The 21,621-nt window shown below is 38.3% G+C and overlaps 1 protein-coding gene across 3 annotated transcripts in view; it reads left to right on the forward strand.

Moving 5' to 3' along the window:
* The window catches only part of SGCZ (sarcoglycan zeta), a 762,749-nt gene extending 741,379 nt beyond the window's left edge, over positions 1-21,370 (forward strand). For all 3 annotated transcript variants that reach the window (XM_058720119.1, XM_058720117.1, XM_058720118.1), the window contains 2 exons: positions 6,009-6,132; positions 19,840-21,370. In XM_058720119.1, the coding sequence (XP_058576102.1) occupies positions 6,009-6,132; positions 19,840-20,034 (319 nt within the window). In that variant the 3' untranslated portion in view covers positions 20,035-21,370. The remainder of the gene's footprint in view (positions 1-6,008; positions 6,133-19,839) is intronic.
* The last annotated feature ends 251 nt before the right edge of the window (positions 21,371-21,621 follow it).

The raw sequence follows: 21,621 nt of genomic DNA on the forward strand, positions 1-21,621 counted from the left end.
GGCAAATGACTCAACCACACTAAGATTCAACTGCTTCCTAAGTAAAATATGGATAGAGTACGCATTTCTCAGAATTGTTGGGATGATTAAGAGATAATCCATGCAAAGTTTTAAGTATAGAATGAGTTCCCAGTATTAGATGATTATAATTATATGGCTAATTCACTAATAAAGAAGGGTAAATTTAATGATGGTTGTCAATGGCTACAATATTTTATTTTTAACGTATTCTATGATTTTATTTATCAGGTAACTGAGCCCCATAGAGATTAACTGTATTTAAAATTTGAGTAGAACTCTGTAGAACCTGAGTTTCTTATTCAAAGTCCTACATTTAATTCTTTCATTAGGTTGACATATCTCGAGCACAGTAATTTTCAGTGAGTACAAACCTCAATTTCCTGAACTACTTTTTAGAAATAACTTTCATTACTTCAGTATACAGCAGAACTTTCAATACAGGGAATTATTTTCTATGATTCTACAATTTATAATATAGCTTTTAGAAGCATCCCGCTTCTAGTAATGACTTGGGAAAATACTATTACAATTTTATTAGTGTTAATAAAATATTACTAATAAAATAGCCAATGAAATCATCAAGCCGTTTTGATAAGCTGGCATGACTAGTAATAGGTGATGCCTACTTTTATATTTAAAAAAATGTGTATCTAAATGTATTTATTCTCTAGAGTTCTTTGGATAGATAATGTTATAATCATAAGCCTATCTAATTTCAAAGACTTTTCAAAGTGCCTGATTGTGCTTAAACGCAAAGATTTATTCCCGGAATTCATGGAGTTTAACATGTGGAGTTTAGATGGAGGTTTACAGCAAATTTGCATACCATTTGTGGACAAAAATATTTTTTTCCTGTTAGCATAGCTAGATCTTGAGACAATGTACATTGGTATGGAGGTAATATATGTGCATATATGTAGGTGTAACTGTACTTGTAATTGATAGTGGATGATTCAGATACATGTATCTGTAAATGTTCACAATGATTTATGCTACAGAAAATTAGTTTATTATGCTAGATAGGCAAGCTTGTAAAAAATAGTTTGCAAGCTTACTTTAATTTTCATATTCATAAGAACTACTGTACTGCCACTTGTGAAAAGAGAATTATTAAATCCTCCAAATGGTCTAATAGTTTCGTTACATACTCTTTAACTGAGCACTCTCTATGAGTAATTTAAGTCCTAGTGTATATTACTCATCTGCATTGGCTATTATTTAAACCAGACAGTATTATTAATAATAAAAATTTATATTATTTCTTTTTTTGGCCTTTTAAATTTTCTTTTAATTCCAGTTAGTTAACACACTAACTGGAATTATATTAGTGTTATATTAGTTTCAGGTGTACGATACTGATTCAACAGTTCGCTACACCACCCTGGGCTCATCATGACAAGTGAAGTCCTTAATCCCATCACCTATTTAACCTATCTCCAGCTCCCCTGCCTTCCGGTAACTATAAGTTTGTTTTCTATAATTAAGAGTCTAAACGTTTATTGGTTTCTCTCTCTCTTTTCTCCCTTTACTCATTTGTTTTGTTTCTTAAATTCCATATATGAGTGAAATCATATGGTATTTGTCTTTCTCTGACTTATTTCACTCAGCATAATACACTCTGGCTCCATCCATGTCATTGCAATGGCAAGACGTTTCATTCTTGTTTATGGCTAAATAATATTCCATTATATGCACATACATATGTATATAATGGGAAGTTTCCATCATTTGCCCGTTGTAAATAAGGCTGATATAAGCATAGGGGGGCATGTGTCCCTTTGAGTTAGTATTTTTCTATTCTTTGGGTAAATACCCAGGAGTGTGATTACTGGATAGAGTAGTTCTATTTTTAAATTTTGAGGAAACTCCATACTGTTTTCCACAGTGGCTGCACCAGTTTGCATTCCCACCAACAGTGCAAGACTGTTCCTTTTTCTCCACATCCTTGCCAACACCCGTTGTTTTCTTGTGATGTTGATTTTAGCCACTTGACAGGTGTGAGGTAATAGCCCATTGATTTGCATTTCCCTGATGATAAGTGATGATGAATATCTATTCATGTGTCTGTTGGCCATCTGGATGTCTTTTTTGGAGAAATGTGTGTTCATGTCTTCTGCTCATTTTTAATTGGATTATTTGTTTTTCAGGTGTTGAATTTTGTTTTTTAAATATATTTTGGATACTAATCCTTTATCAAATATGTCATTTGCAAATATCTTCTCCCATTTTGTAAGTTGCCTTTTAGTTTTGTTGATTGTTTCCTTCTCTGTGCAGAAACTTTTTATTTTGATGAAGTCCCAATAATTTATTTTTGTTTTTATTTTTCTGGCCTCAGGGAACATAGCTAGAAAAAAAGTTGCTATAGCCAATGCCAAAAAGGTTACTGCCTGCATTCTTTTCTAGTATATTTATAGTTTTAGGTCTCACATTTAGATCTTTAATCCATTTTGAATTTATTTTTGTGTATGGTGTAAGAAAGCGGTCCAGTTTCATTTTTTGGCATGTTGCTGTTCAGTTTTCCTAACACCATTTGTTGAAGAGACAGTCTTTTTCCCATTGTATAGTCTTTTCTGCCTTGTCAAAGATTAATTTACCATATGGTTGTGGAAATAAAATTTGTATTATATCTTAATGATTACCACACTTAGTTTTATCAAGATTAACAAAACATACAGTTGAAGCCTGTTTAATTCAAAGTCTTCTTCACTTCATAACTTGAAGGATTTAGCAGTACTGTAAAATTGCTACCACCTTTTGAATGTTTTTTATGTATTTATTGAGTTTATATCAAGAAATGAAAATGTTCTTGTAAAACTTTATTTACATGTTTTGTCTCCATTGCACTGTTATTAGAAACTCAGCCCCAGTCTGTTCAGTTCTCTTCTTTTTCCATGGGGTTGTATAAGGATACCAAGGAGCTTACACCATGTCAAAGATTTGGGGGCAACGTTTGGTCATTGGTAGCTTCATGACCCAAAGTAGCATTTGCCAAGAGTTTCTCATTCTTCTCTTCACTTAGTATTCCTCCACCACAGGTCACTGCCCCTCTGTCCTTTGAGAATCTTTGGTCTCTTGTCCTCAGTCGTCTTAGTCCTGAGATATCCCTACTTTCCTCAGAGCTCTAGCATCTGAAGAATAAAGGCCTTACAATGTAGAACTTGGCCTCAAGTAGAGGAACACAAAGAACAATTTGAAATCAATTCTGTTGATTTCCCATCCAAATCTTCTTTACCCCATGAATCAAGAAAACAGTTCTTCAACAGGTAGAAATACACAGCAAGCTCTCACTGACTTTGGTTTTCTTTTGATGTGTTCGTTCATGTGCTGAATCATTTTCAACATACTAAATGGCTAGGTTTTTCTCCAACTCAAAGTGTCCGTAAGATTAGGAAACTCAGAAGGTCTTTATCAGCTTCTCTGATCCATCTTCCACTGTTTGTGGCAAAAGATACTGTTTAGTGAGTGGCAGAACTCTAAGGAGACGTGACAGGGAAGGAAATGCCATCAATATCTCAAAATACTACCCTACCCCATCTTTCTCTCCATTAATTCTCCTAAGACATTTCTTATTGTCCTATGAGAACTTTATAACTTTCAATTTAGAGATGTTGAAACTGGGTCTGGTTACTGCTGGTTAGTTTTCCCAAACCCATCTCTCAGTCTTTACCACCTCTTTGAATAGAGATGCTCTAAGTGTTAGCAAAGCACTCTGCTTAATGGCTACGCTGGCAATGGATACCTGAGGTCTAAAATGAAAATGAGTATAACAAAAAATTTTATTAAATAATTAATAAAGATGAGAATGGAAAGGCTCAAAAGCCCAGAAAAACATAATACATTTTAATGTTCTAGTCCCAAATGTAAACATGATGGAAATATGACACAAAAACATGTATACATTTAATATGGATGTCATAGATATCATACTATCAAATATATGAAAAAGAACCTCAACCCCTTATCCTTGGAAACAAACTAAACCACATCAATTATTTGATAAAGTAAGTGTGCTTTTCCTTCCACTTATAAGTTCACTGAGTTGTGTTTTCTTGAAAGTCAGAGTCATAATTTTAGAATATTAATATGAATATTATGCATATTAACTCATTTTAATTAAGTGCCTATCTGACTTCTATTTGAATGGTTCATCAATCCAAACATATATAATTACATTTAATGTTGCGGATAATTAACCGATGAAAAAAGTAGTGGTCACAGATATACTACTCAAGATGGTCTATATTTGGGGGTTTATTAGGGGAAATCAATGACAAAATACACATTTTAACAGAAATGTAGATTGAATGTGCAAAGTATGAGTATTATGAGTGAAAAAAATTATGGATGATTATTTTATTTTCAGGTTTTCAAATGCTCTGTAAAAATATGTGACTTTTGTTTTTCAAAAAAATACATCTATTAATATATATATAACAATATAACAATGTTTCAAGTAGAAGATAAGTAGATAGGGTTATATATATATATATATATGTAACATATAGGGATATATATATATATATATATATACATATATATATATATATATATAAAACCTAACCCCTCCAGGGGTTTTATAAATATGCCCAAGAGGCCCATAGAGATGAAAGTTTCAGAGTTGCTTAGGTGAGTGAAAAACATTGAAAATGTCAAAATCACTTCTTCTAAATGCTGGCTCTACTCCTTCAATATCCCTTTCGAGTCTAAATTCAACTTCACTACTGAAAGAGAGCTTATCTTCAGAGATCTATTTGATGTGGTTCTCCCCGCAAAACAGCTTTGGATCTGTTGCCTCAAAGGAAACCAGTTGCTTTGGATGATGGTGAATGTGAACCTGAGGGGACTCTTGTCCTAAAGTTGTGTGGCCAAGGGGAACACACAGAGTTGCTCCCCCATAAACAGAATGTTTATCCGTATCAGGGGCCCTTTATCTTATCACACTAGCGCTTTTTACCACTGTATTCTAGCTTCCATGTTCTGCCTTCTTTTGCTCTTGCCTCTAGTTTTATATTTGGAGATAATTTGAAACTGCCTCCCAACTATCTTTCTTTTCAGGCACAACAAGCTAAAACAGTTGGTTTGGGGGCCACCTGGGTGTCTCGGTTGAGGGTGAACTGTTGATTTCAGCTCAGATCATGATCCCAGGGTTGTGGGATTGAGCCCTGTGTCAGGCTCCGTACTAAGCATGGAGCCTGCTTGAGATTCTCTCTCTCCTTCTGCTCCTTTCCCCGGCTTGCACACTCTCTCTCTCCCTCTCTCTCTCTCTCTCTCAAATAAATATATAAATAAACATTGGGGTTTTCTTCCCTCAAAATGTATGCAATCTTTATTCATATTTAATTAAATGAGAGGTGGATCACCGCTCATTTACTTGTTCTCTGTCAGGATAATATCATTCATTCTGTGAACATTTTCCTGGGCCAGTAGAGGTCAGTGGATGTAGGAAATGTCTCCTTTCTTCATTTTAATTAATTTCTAAACGTGTAATGAGTACTTTGAAACTTTTCAGGCTTACCGAATTTTGACTGTGGAATTCTTGAAAGTTCACAATATTAACAATTTTCATTAAAGCTCTCTCGTCTTTGTGAGACTCTTGATAGCTACATGCTAGGTTGGTAGAAATTTATTAAAACTCCATCATTAATTTTGAAAATATATAAAAGATTTAAACAAGTAAACTTATCACGACCTACTTTTCATGTGCGTTGTGAAAGGAAACAGCGTAAGAAACTGTTATTAAATCATTAAACAAATGAGAGTAAATAATTGATGTGAACAAATGAAGTTTCATAAAGAACCAAAAAATAGATAAGGCAATAAAAAAGGATTCTAAAACTCATTTTGCCTTTTGTTTTTTTTGAAATGGCAAAGATTTTTATTTATGCCTACCTGTTTGTTTGTTTTAGTCACTAATGGTATCTTTTAGTCCATCATAATTGTTTTTTTTTTTTTTTTTACTATGAAGGAGTCTTTTGTTTTACCCTTAGGCTTGAATCACCCACCAGGTCCTTGATCATGGAGGCTCCTCGAGGGGTCCAGGTCAGCGCTGCTGCTGGAGACTTCAAGGCCACCTGCAGGAAGGATCTCCATCTGCAATCTACAGAGGGGGAGGTGAGTTCCCAGGGGGCACAGAGGCCCATGACTGCTCCTCAAATTAGATGCATATTCCTCCAGGTGACACATGATGAACTGCTTCGTAAAACAGCTTAAATTATGAAAATATTGTACTTCTTGAATATGAAATTTGGTAAACCTTCTGTTATTTTCTTAAAACAAAGCCCCACTTATTTTCTAGGGAACGACTTCCATTCATGAGTGAGTTATAAGTGGGGCATCTAACTTCCTGTAGTTTCAGAATTGACAGATAAACATAATTTCAAGATCATATCAAGAATAAAGGCAGGCTTTTCTTTTTCTTTTTTTTTTTTTCCCCCTCTTTTGGTCTTCCAGAAAGTTCTTCCAAGAATTACTTGGGATGTTTATTTCCGTAGAAATGGTTCCTATGTGTCTTCTAAAAGAAAAATGAAACAAGTTATTTTACTACTTAGCCAGATTGTCATTCCCTAGATAAGGAGGTAGATACATGGCAATATTTTTCTCCCATGTTACTTTATTTCCTCCAAGAATCTCCTTTAAATCTGTTCTCATTCCATTAAAGATCACTCACTTCCTCCCCTCACTGAAGTGATGAAGAACCCTTCATCTTCCTTCTGCCAGCTTTCACTGGAGTGCCAGAGGCACACGTTCATTTCATGTACCTTATTTGCTATATACATTGTGATTATTGTATCAGCAGAATTACATTTTTGTCACTTCTGGAAATTCCTCAGCATTCGGTCTTCAGGTATTACCACTCCCCATTACTGCTCCATGGCTCTTTTCTGGAACTCTGAAGAAATACTGTGTTTCCATTCCCTTACCCTCCACATCTCTTAGCCTCTCCTTCCTAGTTTCTATTTCTCTGTCTCCCTGTGCCTCACTCTGCTTATTCTTTCAGCCATACATGCTCAGGTTTCTTTTCAGTATCTAATTTCTTATTTAATCCCTCCACTGAGCTTTTCATTTTAATAATCATGCTGTTCCCTTTTAGGGTTCTCATTTGTTATTTTTTCAAATCTGCCTGGACATTTTGGCAGCTGCTGTTTTGTTTGCTTGCTTTTAATTCTATTTTAATTATTTCAAATCCTTACACACAGCACCTATTGTGTATATTTTTACTACAACTCTCAAAAGCCTTGAAAGTCTAAATCAGTCCTTTTTACTGTTTCTACCAATTAAGTCCCAAAGTATTTTCTTCCTTCTTGTGTTAATTTTATTCTAAGTTTATAAAGATCAAGTTGAGAAGAAAAAGAATGGAAGAATAATTTGAGAAAGATGATCTAAAGCATTTTATACGTCTTCAGATGTAAAGATGAAGGCACAAATGAATAGAATCAAAGGAGGATGTTCCTTTGGTTAAGCCATTATCTCAGTTGTCGATTCACGATAAATTTTCCTTATAAATTTTGTTACTTTTCTATAAACAAACTTACTGGCAGGGTCATATTAGCATCTTAGCAGATATTACAACTTAAATGATCTATTAAATGATCTATTACAACTTAAATGTAACTTCCTAATATCTTAAGAGTATATCCATATTACCTTTCAAGATTTCTTTCTACTACAGTTACAGAATACAATACTTTGTCTACCACAACAAGATAGAAAGCTTTCTTAAATATCTTGCATCCTTTTTGAAGGGTTGCTTTTATCATGATAATTATTGCATTCAAATTATTCATAATGAACCACACCATAATAAATATTGGTTGTTATTAATCTCTGTTCTGTTCCTATTTATTCAGCACTTTACTTATGTTCTTTAATTCAGTGCATCAGCAGAATGAATCCTTGGATTCAATTACAGGTTAGCATTTAATTGTGAATTGAATATTAGGCTATAAATAAATCATAGCCAGAGATTTTCAGCTGTTGTCATTTTTTATGTTAATAATATAAAGACACAAGAAAGCACAGCACTTTATAGTAGAATAAAATTATATCTAATTTTCCTAGGAAAAAGTGTGAAGTTATCTAAAACTTTCTCTTTGTTTCACTAACTATGCACAGAAAGGCGGATTGATCATTTACTACACAAAAGAGATAGATATAAAGTCCCTCCCTTAGACTGTTTTTGAAGTCGTTAAGATCAAGACAAACATGGCATTGAGGTAACAAAGTAACAGACAAAATGCTTAAGAATGAAATTGCACACAAAATTCTGCACTGATGAAGATTTAGGCGTTTCAGACATAATATTGCAAGGAATTTCAAGTTCACTTCTGAGGACGATCTGAATCATAATATAGGGGGAACTTTGACAGTATTAAAACAGCGCAAGCCAAAAAAAAAAAAAAACACATTCAGTGCAATAATACAACATATTACAAGGTCACTGGGGAAGGAGAAAAAATTATTTTGCAAATTTAGATTTTCTATAACACTGATAGGCCTGATTTTAATGAGTAAGAAAGGGATAAATGAGTTCTTGGTGCAGAAAAGACAGTGGATGGTGATATAAAATCTCAGGCATGTGATCCTGAGTACCACGGAGAGTTTTAGAACAAATGGATTATATGGTTTATGTGGGCAATATAGAATAGAAATATCAATTTTAGAATATGGAGGGTGAACAGTATCACAGTCACTGCCTTCGCAGAAAAGAGATATGAGCAAGCCTGTTACCGGACTCGAGTCCTTGGACCCAGCAAGGATAGAAATGAGGCTGGACTCCAAATGTAAACGCACAGGCAAGGCTTTATTGGGGCTAATGCTCGAGAGCCAGGGAGGCGGCACAAAGGAAGGAATCCTCAGGCTGACTCCCTGAGGAGAGGTCAGGGAGAATATTTTGAAGAAACTTAGGTGGGAAAAGGGGTGCCATGTAAGCATCTAGAGGCGGGGATTTATTAGCACCTGTGCACTTAAAGATCACGCTTCTTCATGCATCGCATGATTAATTGACATGTTAAATATCCGCCCCTGGGTATGATTTTTAGTATTATCATGAGGGGGAACGTCAGTGTAAGTTCAGTACTGGGGTCCATGATGGTGCAGACTGGTTTTCAGACTGGACTGGGTTTGCTCCTCAACTGGTACTTTGCTCTGGAGAAGTGATAACAGCCAGTAGGGAGCTCTATGAGAAACGTGATCTCAGTCAGCAGGCGGCAAGGAGTTTTTCAGATATACAGGGGCTTGTTCCCAAGGTCCCTGAGGGATTTCATCCTCCTTATTCTTAAGGAGAAAGGATAAAAGGTCTCATTTTCTGAAACTGCTTCCTGTTGCATGAGGCCATTGTCCCTGTCCTAACCTGGATGGGTAAAAATCTCTCATGGACTGTTCTACTGACTTACAGGATTTGAATCTTCCTATAGAGGTGCAGGGTGGAATCCTTGTGCTACCACTAGCTTGACTTGGAATTGTTGGACCCTGGAGGACACAGATTTTACTCACAGGTCAAACAGACACCAAAAATAAGTAGCAGGAGGATAGCCACCAACAGTCTCAGGAGAGGTAAATATAAACAAACAACAAACAAACAAACACCCAGAAACAAAAGAGAGACTGGGGAGGGTATTTTTGATTGTTGACCAGATATAGTTAAGATCTGTCCCTAAATTGTGCCGATGCAGGCAGGATGCCTGCTCATAAACCCTTTTTGTATTTACTTCAATTTTTCCTGTGTTAATTACATAGGCACAATAGGTTTTGTTAATAATGGCATAAACTCCACCTTGTTCAACCAGCAATTAGGTAATTAATAAGAGGCATTTCTGTGACAATAAAAGAAAAACACAAGTTGATGGTTGGAGCAAATTATAAACCCAGTTTCTGAATCCTGACTACTCCGGTGAGAAAATTTCTGGATGTCAAGCTTGAAGCACAGTCAGATGGAGTGGGCACAGACAGCAACAATCTGATGCATTTTTTCTGGTTTGTAGTTCAAATCCTCTGGTGATCTTTTTGAGGGGCCCAGAGAGCAACAGGCATGAAAAGTGTCTACACAGGAGCTACTGTGGCCATTTCTCTGAGATGTACCTCAAGTTGTCTAGCTTTAGTGTGCAAGGCTTCAGGAAAAGGAACAGTTTTACTTCTTAGTGATTCCAAGACAAGAAAATGCAAGAAGATGGAAGCCATAGTTTGAAGAGGCATAGCCAGATGTTTGAGGAAACCAGAAGAATTCAGGATCCAGACCAGTCTTCTAGGCAAACAATAAACACTTTAAAGATAATTGATCAGAACTAGAATGTAACATCCACAAAAGGTACGTTATTGAAACATACTTTGCCCTCTAAATCATCCTCATATTCATCAAACATAACCAAACTAAAACCAATTTGTTTGTAAAAACAAGTCTAGTTTTAACAAACTTGGTCTAATTATTTGTGTAAGTACAGCAAGAATAGTGATTGACCACATAAGTTCTCTTAAATCTACTTTGTTGGAACTTTTGTAAGGAATTTTACTTTTTACTTTTTATTTTATTTTTATTTTTAAAGTTTTTTTTAAGTTTTATTTTTAATTTATTTTTGAGAGAGAGGGCGAGCAAGTGGGCAAGGGGTAGAGACAGAGAGGCAGAGAGAATCCCAAGCTCCGACAGTACAGAGCCAAAGTTGGACACTTAACTGCCTGAGCTACCCAGATGCCCCTGTAAGGGATTTTAGTTTGAACTTTTAATAGCCTCTCCAGGCCAGAAGTCAAGCCAGATACTTGCCATTAGAATTGCCTGAACTACCTGTACATTTGGGTGAATTCTTCTTGAGGTCCCCAACATATCCTTAGGAGTCTGCACCTGCCAAGAAGTGACTTTATTCACCCCGTAAGGCTGCTGGAAACTCTGTAAGCAAGGTACCAGGCCAACAGTTCCAAGGGGCTCTTTTGGCTCCATAAAGTCAACTTTAGTTCCTTAAAGTTGTCTCGTCATATCAGTTTATCCATACCTTTCTCAACTATGACATTCCAGTCAAAGTCTTGGTGATATAGTCAGTGTTTCCAAGGGTGTACTGTTACAAGAATGAATCCTTATTGAACTTATGTAAACAATTATAATTGCCATGAAAGAAAGAATACTCACTGAGAGTTTCTGAATTTTAAAGGATTCAGGTAGGGAGAAAAGTGAAAGGTCTTAACTTATTTGCAAAGGAATGTTTTATCAAATTTCTGTAAGACATAGACATCATAGGAGAACATGTTTCCTGCAGTCTGAAAGAAAAAATGTTAGTGAACCAGCAGTATTTTTTTAAAAAGTTATAAAAACTATGTATTCAGGGGGTGCCTGGGTGGCTCAGTCAGTTGAGCGACCGACTTCGGCTCAGGTCATGATCTCACAGTTTGTGAGTTCGAGCCCCGCGTCGGGCTCTGTTGCTGACAGCTCAGAGCCTGCTTCTGATTCTGTGTCTCCCTCTCTCTCTGTCCTTCCCCCACTCACGCTCTTTCTCTCTCTCAGAAATAAATAAACATAAAAATTTTTTTAAAAACTATGTATTCAGCCCCCATTACTAATTGTTGTTCTATTTAAATACAGTTTTCCCTGCAAGTCCAAAAATTCTTACCTAGTTTAGTTTCATGATATTAAGGGTGTCAAAAACCTGTATTTTCAAAAGTTCTTTTCATGAACCTCTTTGAGGTTGAAAACATTTGCAAGAGCATCAGAACAATGACTGTAAATGACAAGACTCAAAAATGGAGATGGTTAAAGATCTGATGAGAGTTCATTATAGTGTAGTTGACAAGGAAATCCAGTTATTTCTGTAACATACATTCTAACAATTAAAATGTCAAGTGACAACCTTATACCAGGACATATTAAAGCTTTAGGGATTTCATATGATTTCTGGAATAGTTATTTGTAAATAACTTAATTCATAAAGTTGCACTCATGTAATTCATATAATTTCTAGAACATTGACCCATAGAGTATAACCTAAGAAAGTTTATTATCATTTGTTTAATAATGCCTCCCTTATAACTTAACAAACCGTATAAACAAGCACATGCCTGAATAGGATCATAGATTACTATAAATCTTAATATTCCAAAGACAAATACATAGGATTATACAATTGTTAGCAAAATTTAGCTCCTTTAATATTGAAAGATTTCATTTATTTAAGTAATCAAAGACCTAACAAAAACAAATATGAAATCTTATTTTTCTGGATAAAGAAAAAAAAACTTTCTTTATAATTTCTTATTAAGAGCAGACCAACAATGCAAGAAAACCTTGTCTCTTTAATAGAAAAACCAAATTTTATTTTTATACCAGTGTACTTTTAAAACTCATCTATTCTAATCTTAGTCCTGACCACATGACATTCTTTTCCAAAGATTCTCTCCACAAACCTTCTGCAGCTTTCTTTTTCATTCAGATTTTGTCCTAAGCCTTCTCTCTCTAAACAGTCTCATCTTAGGACAAAATTACTTTCTTCCTGCAACAAAAATATTTTCTTCATTCTTTATGCCTCTTTAAACATATTTCCTTTTTTTTTTTAATTCAGTGTTGTTTTCCTTCTCATTTCCAGCAGTCTCAACTACATTTATCAGAATTTTAAGTCTTAGAAACCTCAATTTCTAGTAAAAACTAGGTAGTAACCAGGTATGAATGGTCTGTTACAACAGTATTTTCTTCACTTTTGGCAATTTACAAATTTTTTGGTAATATACAAATACATTTCATAATTTTTAAAAACATGAACTTTTTTATGGTACAATCATTTAATATAGCATAAAAGATGTTTGCCAACAGATTCAAATTTATCTTTAGGTTTTGTAATAAGCCAAAAGCAGATGAATCTGTTTAGCAATTAACGTGTTAGTATTTTATCTTATTTTGAAGAGATCCAGATTCCCAATGAACTTAACCCAATGTATCACTTAACCTAGCAAAGCTTTAAAGTTTTAGGTTACCAAAGATTTTGAAAGCTATAGACCTTTTTATTTAATTTACTTATTCTTAACAGTTACCCATGAAAACCTCAGGAGACAGACAAAACCTAACATTATTTTAAGTCATTTTTGCTGACAAATTGTAACAGATACAACATGAATGTAATAAACTCAGGTACAATGAAAGCTTGATGGTGATAACTCGGAAAGACATGTTTTTAATTAAACCAACAGCCTTAAATTAGCTTGAATACCAAGGATGTTGCACCTGTGTCCACTAAACAGCCAATCTGTTTGCTCCCCACTGTCAATTTTACTTGGTGCTCTTGTGGGGAAATTGAAAGTGAGCGCTTTAAGTCTAGGGGGGCTCTTGGGCCGCCGATGGTGCTGGACGCCCCAGGGATGGTACAGGAGGAGGAGCCAGGAGCCTGAGTGGCCCCAGTGGTGGTGAGGGGACAGGAGGAGGGGGAGGAAGAGAAGGCAGGGAGCCCCCGGCAAGGCCAGAGGCAGATTTTAAAGTTTGGACAATCATTTCTCCATCTCTGTCTCTCGTCTCTCCCTTCTGCCAAACATGTTTTTTCTCTGGTTGCCCTTTAGCCCCCTGGGGGAGGTCAGGAGCAGGTAGTAGGTCGGACATCAGTTCTGGTGCTCGTACTCGGGGAGGTGGATTTAGGGTTTCTAGTCGCTCCCCATCTCCCTCCTCCTTTTCCTCAGTATTCTGATTATTGGGAAGGGGTCAGGTGTCTTCGATTTTTGTTCCTCCTTACTTCTCTGGAGCATCAAGTAGGGCCCTTCCCGTGAGGCATCTGTATTATGGAGTAATGTATAGGCCTGAATGTAAGGAAGTTCATCCCAGATCTAGTGAACTTAAAAAACATACGGGTTAGTTTTTATCTGAGTGGTTTTTAGAATGCCCAGTTTTTACAAGTGCTTGCCTTTAAACCAATTACATAGAGCTCCTTTACAAATTAATTTTAGCAATACCATCTGGAGATAGAAAAAATATCTCGTATTTATAACACATATGGACACATATACACAAACAAGATGCAAACAAAATCTAGCCTGTTTCACTATTTGTGGAGAAGACATGACAAACCTGATTTCTAAATATCCTGTTTTTATTAAAACAAACCTAACTGGAAGATAGCATTATAATTTATGGATCCATTAATTATATTTTATTTTCCATTTAGAACACAGCTGACTTTGTGCAAAGATACCAAAAACCGCAGCAACAAATAAATCAAATGAAGCCTAGAATACCTGGTTCCTCCCCAAAAGTGGGAGGCTCCCCTGATTGAACCAAACGGCTTCCTAGGTGTTGGTTGTTTAGTCGTATAGCCAGCTTTTTCTAATTCTGTGTACAAGAAAACTAATTTAGACATGTCAGAAGAGCCCTATTTGAGACTCACGTGATCCTTAAATTTTTTCCACCTGGAGAGCATGAGCGGTAACCCTCAACAGCTCAAATAAAAGCAGGACCATCAGCTTAAATTGAGGGGGTCTGGCTATCAGGTCTCTTTGCCGACATACCTGTGAGGTGCTGAGACGTCAGAGGGGCACAGAGAGTGGGTGCTGGTCCCCCATTGCCAGTTCCAGAGGAGCCCCGGGGGTTCTCAGCCGAGCTGCTCCAACCTCCTGTCCCCTATGCCAGGAAAGGTCGGGGCAAAATGAACAAAGTCCAACAAAATTTTAAAGAGAAAGGAAAAAAGAAAAAGTTGTATTCCGGTCAAGTTAGGATAGCTGCTGGGGATACCGTCTTCAAAGAAGAGAATGCTTCCAGGGAATGGGGGGGGGGGGGGGGGGTTAACTACAAATCGTGAGAGGACTTTTCAGACAGTTGTAGGCTTTTAAGTTCCGCGTATGGGCAAGACTGCATGGCTTTAGTCTCGTGGGGACTGAGAGGGGGGTTTGGAATAGTCCATTTTAACTTTTAAATGAGGCAGATTTAAGTCCACAGTTGAGTACACAGATACCAAAAGTAAACAGGTTTCTAAAAGTTTATTTATTTTGAGAGAAAGAGAGCCCCAAGCAGGCTCCGCACTGTCAGCACAGAGCCAGATGTAGGACTCAAGCTCTCGAATGGTGAGATCATGAGCTGAAATCAAGAGTCTGATGCTTAAACTGGGCCATCCAGGCAACCCCAAAAGTAAATAGGTTTTCAAACAAAGTTACAAATCAGGGACCTCCCAGAGGGGAGAAAAGGTGGTTTTAAAAAAAAAGACAGAGGGACAAAGAAAAGGAAGCCCAAAAGCGGACTCTAACTCTAGCCCAGGAACTCTAGCCCCTTACCGGGTTAATCGGTCCTGGAGGGAATCTCCCAAAATCACCGCTCAAAGGGACCTAAATGGGAGTCCCTTTTTCCAAAGGTACTGGTAGCAAAGATAAGAACCAGGGGGCTCCTGCTCCGGTGGGAGGCTTCAAATGCTCCAAGTCTGTGGGTGGCGTCAACTACCTTCTGAAGGCCCAGGCCGGCTGCACCTGCAGGGCCTGGGACAGGTCCCTGCCACCTGCGAGGAGCGGAGCCCTGGTGCAGTCCAGTCACTGAGATTATGTCCTTCTGTTGAAGGAAGACACGGGAGCAAACAAAAATGCTAAGAGAAGATAGAAAAGAAAATCCTGACGGGGGTGAAGGGATGGGGCCAGAGCATTGCCTGAGGAGCAGTGAGGAAAAGGGGAGGCTGGAGACCTACAAGTCCCCGACCAGAGAGGCCTGGCAGCCCTTCAGTCGTGGGCGTTGGTCCGGGTCTAGCGTCCCTAGTTCTACTGGGTCGCGTCTCATCTTAGGGCCCCTTCCTGGTCCACAGATGGACTCGAGTCCTTGGGTCCAGCAATGGTGGAAATCGGGCCGGACCCGAGATGAAAAAGCACGTGCTCCTGAGGTTGGAGCACCAGGGAGGCGGCACAAACGAAGCAATGGCCAGGCTGACTCTCCGAGGAGAGGTCAGGGAGAATATTTTAAAGAAGCAGGTTTTGGAAAGAGGGTGGAGTGGAAGCACCTGTGCGCTTAAGGGTCCTGCTTCTTCAAGTGTTGTTCGCGTTTAATTACCACGTTAAATCTCCACCCCTGGGCATGATTTTTAGTATCATAATGAGGGGGGGAAAGTCGGTGAAAGTTCAGTACTGGGCTCCGTCTTGGCGCAAGCTGGTTTGCCCCGGACTCGCTTGCCTCTTAGCTGGTGCTTTGCTCTGCAAGAAAACTCATGGTGGCCAGCAGGCAGCAAGGAGTTTTCCAGGTGCGCAGGGACTTGTTCCCGAGGTCCCTGAGGGTCTCACAAACATGCTGCGGAAACCTGGCAAAGCTGGGCTGGAAAGGGTCGACGTGAAACACCTCTTTTCACCTCACGATTTATTTTTTCTATCTCAAGCCAAGACAATATCATTTCCAAAAGCCCCACGCATTTAAAGTTATTAATAAAATATACGTCCCCTAAACGCGTGAGGGTACAGTCTGAATCTCAGAAGTTCACGGAATTAAGTATTGTCCTCTGAGGACAAGCTTTCAAGAGTAGAGATTGGAGAACATGGGGGGGGGGGGGGGGGTTGCTGCTCTGCTCACATCAGGCCAAATGGTTGAGGCCTCCACAGCTGTGCTTGTGTCCACAGCTGCCACCTGCACACCCTGCCTGTACAGAAACCGCCACTCTCCACAGCTGTTCCCTCAGGCTGCAGGCAGGGGCAGGGGGATGACCAGTTCCGTAGCTGTAGAAACGAGCGGGGCTCCATAGCTGTAGAAACTGTGTCAGCAAAGCTGCGCCAAACTGCCAGGGCTAACCAGCCACGTGGATTTCTGTGCTTACTAATAAATGAACCACTCACAGTGTCTTCCGGTCCCATCCCACAGGAGCCCACAGATCCATCCCACAGGAGCCTCTTCAGCCCACGTTCGTTAGCTTTCCATTTCCACCCTCCATCGTCTTATTTATTTGTCCGTGGTTCTCTGGACGAAATACCAGCTCCTGGTGTTTCCTCGGAGCCAACTCCTCTGCAAACATGCAGACCTAAACCCGGCTGTCCCAGAGCTCGCCCGGTAACATGTTTCCGGCAAAGCTGAGATTTCCGCTTTCTGAAAGCATGCTAGCTTCTAAAACGAAGTGAGGAAAGTGCGAGCCCAGTTCCTCTCTTAAACCCATCCAGTAGAGAAGTCATCCCTCAGTACCTGGGGAGAAGTGAGCTAAAGAGCCCAGACTATGTCAATAGTTGGTGGTACACTCACTCAGGTCGCTCAACAAGGGGACACAGAGCCAGGAGAAAGGAGGCCCAGCCTCTCTACCCCAAAATATGTCCTTTCCTTCTGCTTAGATTTGTGTGCTTTTAACTTTCCTATCAGGAAAAAAAAAGTCTCCTTAAAAAAATGAGAACGGGAGTACAGCAGTAATTATGTAACCCTTAAAGAAGTAATTACGGGGTGATAAATTTCAATATTTGACACCTACAAATGAAAGTTTTAATGACACTTTAACTCGAATGTTGTTGGTGAATTCAATCATCCCTGTACTTTCCGATCTACTCATGTATTCCACCACCATTTGTACATTATGTGGAAACTGCATGTTGCAGAGTGAAACACTGTGAAGTTATAAAAAATTTCAGGTATGATTCTATCTTCAAGGAGGATATAATTTAGTATATAAAGGCCGATATAAATAGGACTGTAAAATAGCATCAACTAAGGAACAAAATAAAATATAATAATACGTGTCTATGGGAGAACCAATAAGGAGAAACTTTTCTATGGAGGGTGAAGTGAATGCACTGGGCTTTGCTGGAGGGTGACACTTGTACCCTAGAGGGGAGAGACATGCCTACTGGCGAAGGAAGAACACGATTTCGTGCACCAAGCAGTGGCACAATTTTATGCACTGTTCTGCAGCTGTGAACCAAAGACAGCTATAGATCGACCTTGCAAGTAAGAGAGGCAAACAATGAAGGAATGCACACTTAATACAATGTTAGGAAGGGACTGGTACTATAGAGAAAAGTAAAGCTGTCAAAGAGAGATTAATGGATTAGTGTTATTTTCATGGAGTGGTTAAGAAAACCCTGTTATAGGTGACCTTTTAGCAGAGATCTGAGCACATCTAAAGTAATCTATAATATACATGTCTCTGGTATATGAACTCTTTTTCTGTCTTATTTGCAGCATGCGATAGATTCCTCCGTTTCAATGTTTTAATTAAAAAATAAAACATAAAGGAGTTTGCTATTAAAAAATAATAAAAACTAAGCAGAACAAGTCAGTCAGAGAAAGACAAATTATGATTTCACTCGTAGGTGGGGTTTAAGAAACAAAACAAATGAACATAGGGGAAGGGAAGGAAAAATAAGATAAAAACAGTGATAAGATAAATAAGAAAAATAAGATAAACCATAAGAGACTCTTAAATGCAGAGAACTAACTGAGGGTTGCTGGAGGGGAGGTGGGAGGGGATGGGCTAAGTGGGTGATGGGAGTTAAGGAGGGGACTTACTGGGATGAGCACTGGGTGTTATATGTAAGTGATGAATCTCAATATAGACTCTTGAAACTAATACTACAGTAGTTGTTAATTAACTTGAACTTAAATACATACATACTTAAAAATAGTAATAAATACCCAAAAAAGGCAAAAAGCAGAAATCACCCTCCTACCCCCGTTTTCTAACCAGCCCGTGAATAGCTAACCTCACTTGTAAATATCTGGAGCAAAAAAGTATTCCAGGCTGAGGAAATAGGGAGTAAACAAGACCTGAGGCCAGAGTTCTTTTGATATATTGGAGAAAATGCAAATGCTGGAGCAAAGACCGTGACCGGAAATGGTGTTAGAGAGAGGCCAGATCTTGGAGGGCTCCTGAGTCTTGGGAAGGAATCCATATTCATGATAAATGTGGTGGGAGACCATCAGGGAATTTTGAGCAGGGGCGGGGGACAAGACCTGGTCTGTAGTTTGTAGAAGTTCACTAAGCAAGATGATGTAAAATAGGCTCTAAGAGGACAAGAATGGCAGCTGGCAGGCCAGTTAGGGGGCTATCCTAGGATTTCCGCTGAGAAACAAATAGGACTTGGAGGAGAGCAAATATGTGGGAAATGGAGTAATCTCAGACTCTCCTGTCGATTTAGGGACGCCCGTAGGCAGTAATTAGCTACCTAACAATGGAATGAAGAAATAGCTCCAGAAAGTGGCTTCTTTGCTCATTCAAATTCATGACTCAGCTTTTCTTTCTTTGAAACTTTCCCCCTGCATGTCAAAATGACGTGATCACTGTCCCTCAACGTGGCAAGTCCATGTTTGGAATAAGTGAGGTAATTTTGCAACTTAGAAAATACAGCAAAGGAAGTGTGGCATACAAGTAGTACATTTCATGGAGATTTCAAACCTGATTGTATCTAATAATTGTTGTTAATAGTGTGAATTATCTACTTGGTATATTTCCTTCAGACTCTCTGTCAACACGATTTTATGACTTTTGAAACATCAGGCCAGAGAGTAATTTTTTTTTTTTTAATTATTAACTGTCCATCCTTTCAGTAACGCCCTCTCCATGCACATCCTTATTTCTTTGTATATTCTTTAGACCAGGCACGATTGAGAAGTTGAAAGGGAGAGACTCTGTCCAACTCATTAATTTTCTGTGGTGTTTGAATAAGTGGGTTGGCCCCTTAAGCAGATTGTGCAGTATTGCTTTTCAGATGGAGAGCTTTCTGTCAGAATGCACCACGTCTCAAAGGAGGAGAGAGCTGCCGAGCTTTTGGGCTGTGCCTTCAGAATGTAATTTGTTTGTTCAACAAAGCGTGGCAGCTAAAACCAATAGCATTGTTTGTTGTTTGGTCTTTCTTATTAGACCCTGTTGTAAAGCTCCGAGGAACGTAGAATGCTAAAATGAATTGAAATGCACTTTCATTTCCCCCTAGATCTTTTTGAACGCAGAGAAAATCCGGCTGGGGAATCTACCGACCGGCTCTTTCTCATCGTCTTCACCCAGCTCCTCAAATTCTCGGCAGGCAGTGTACGAACTGTGTGTCTGCCCCAATGGCAAACTTTACCTTTCTCCAGCGGGACTAGGTTCCACTTGTCAGTCCAGTAGCAGCATCTGCTTGTGGAGCTGAAGTGACTGATTTCTCCTCACACCAGAATAGCCTTTTGTTCCCGTCCGTCTGCTTCACAGTTCTGCTCGGTTTCCCTTGTGATCAGTCCAGAGCTACTTCGAATGGTCCACAGAGCAACTTGTTCCCATGCAAGCAGGGATTCGCTGCCACCTTCTCTTGTGATTTACTGTACTGCTCAACGCAGAGAGTGTGGGTGACAGAACAGTGGAAAAAAATCACCTTCCGCGGGAAAACTGGATCATAACTTTTGCTCAAAAGGGAGAAAAACATAGGTGCCTTTGCTACGTGAAGTGAAGCACACAGTTTTAGATTTTTGCAGGACCTGGATATGAACTGCACACATACGCATTACATAGATGAAATTCTCAGTATCCAATGGCAAGATGAGATGGTTGACCCTGTCAGAAAACTAATTCGACAGTCTGAAAGCACAATTTTCCAATCATCTTTTTGGATGTAAACTTTTATCCCCGAATTTTAAAATTTTGAAGCATTATATAATGCTTGCTTTACTAAAAATTAAATTCGATACATGATTTTTAACAAAACGAAACAAAACAAGACAGAACCCCACCTTGAGTTTTATTTGTTTCTTTGAATTCAGTGTGTTGTTACTCTTTGTCTACTAAGTCTAGAATTTTGTACATTAGGTAATTTTGAAAGCACTCAGCAATATAATCTTTACAGAATTAACAAAATGCCATTATACTGTCATTTGTCAGATCTGAATGGCCTTATATAGTATTTACTTGGCTTTTGCATGTGACGTATTTGCTTTTAACAAAACATCTAATTTATTCCGATATAAGATAGGATTAAGAGAGATCTACTGATGGTATGGAATCCATAGATTTTTATTTTTTTTAATTCATCTGCTATCTTTTACACTAGGTTCTCATAGTACAACTCTTTGTTTTCTCCACTCACTTTAAATTTGACTCTGACTGCTAAAATTCAACCATATCCTCTAAATAAATTAATACTAATGTGATGCATTATGCCGAGAATGGGTTCACTTTCCATTGGAATATAACCTTCAGAATTATATCTATGTATTCTTTTTTATTGGAGATTAAGATTTAAGGATGGTCGAAAGTAAATTATAACTCCCTGCTTAAACAGTAAAAACTATAAATGTTAACAAACATGTTGAAAATGTGTTTACTCCATTACATTCCTATTTTAAGGAATTCGGTTGTGTTTCCTTTCAGCTCTTAACATTTGGTTACCTTTATTAGACTGTTAAACTACCCTGGCGTCAGAAATCCTAGCTCCTTCCATTCTCCACTGCTTATTTTTGTAAACTAGCACGAATAAATAACTCCAGAATAATGCAGATTTGTTGCTCACAGCACTCCTTAACTGGAATTCTTGAAACTTACAGAATCCAAGAATGTAAAATTGTATTTAAGTCTTTCCTATTATGGGAAGATGAGTTGATTAAGGTAAGTCCTTAATTTTCACATGTCAATCAATTTCCTTTTCCCCCATGCACCCGATGGCAGGTGTGTGCAAGCTTCATTCGGGGCTCTGTGACTGTAGATCCTTTGAAAGTCAGGCCTCCACAGCAGCAAAGTGGGGATGGGA

This window comes from Neofelis nebulosa, chromosome 3 (genome assembly GCF_028018385.1).
Source record: "Neofelis nebulosa isolate mNeoNeb1 chromosome 3, mNeoNeb1.pri, whole genome shotgun sequence".
NCBI lineage: Eukaryota > Metazoa > Chordata > Mammalia > Carnivora > Felidae > Neofelis > Neofelis nebulosa.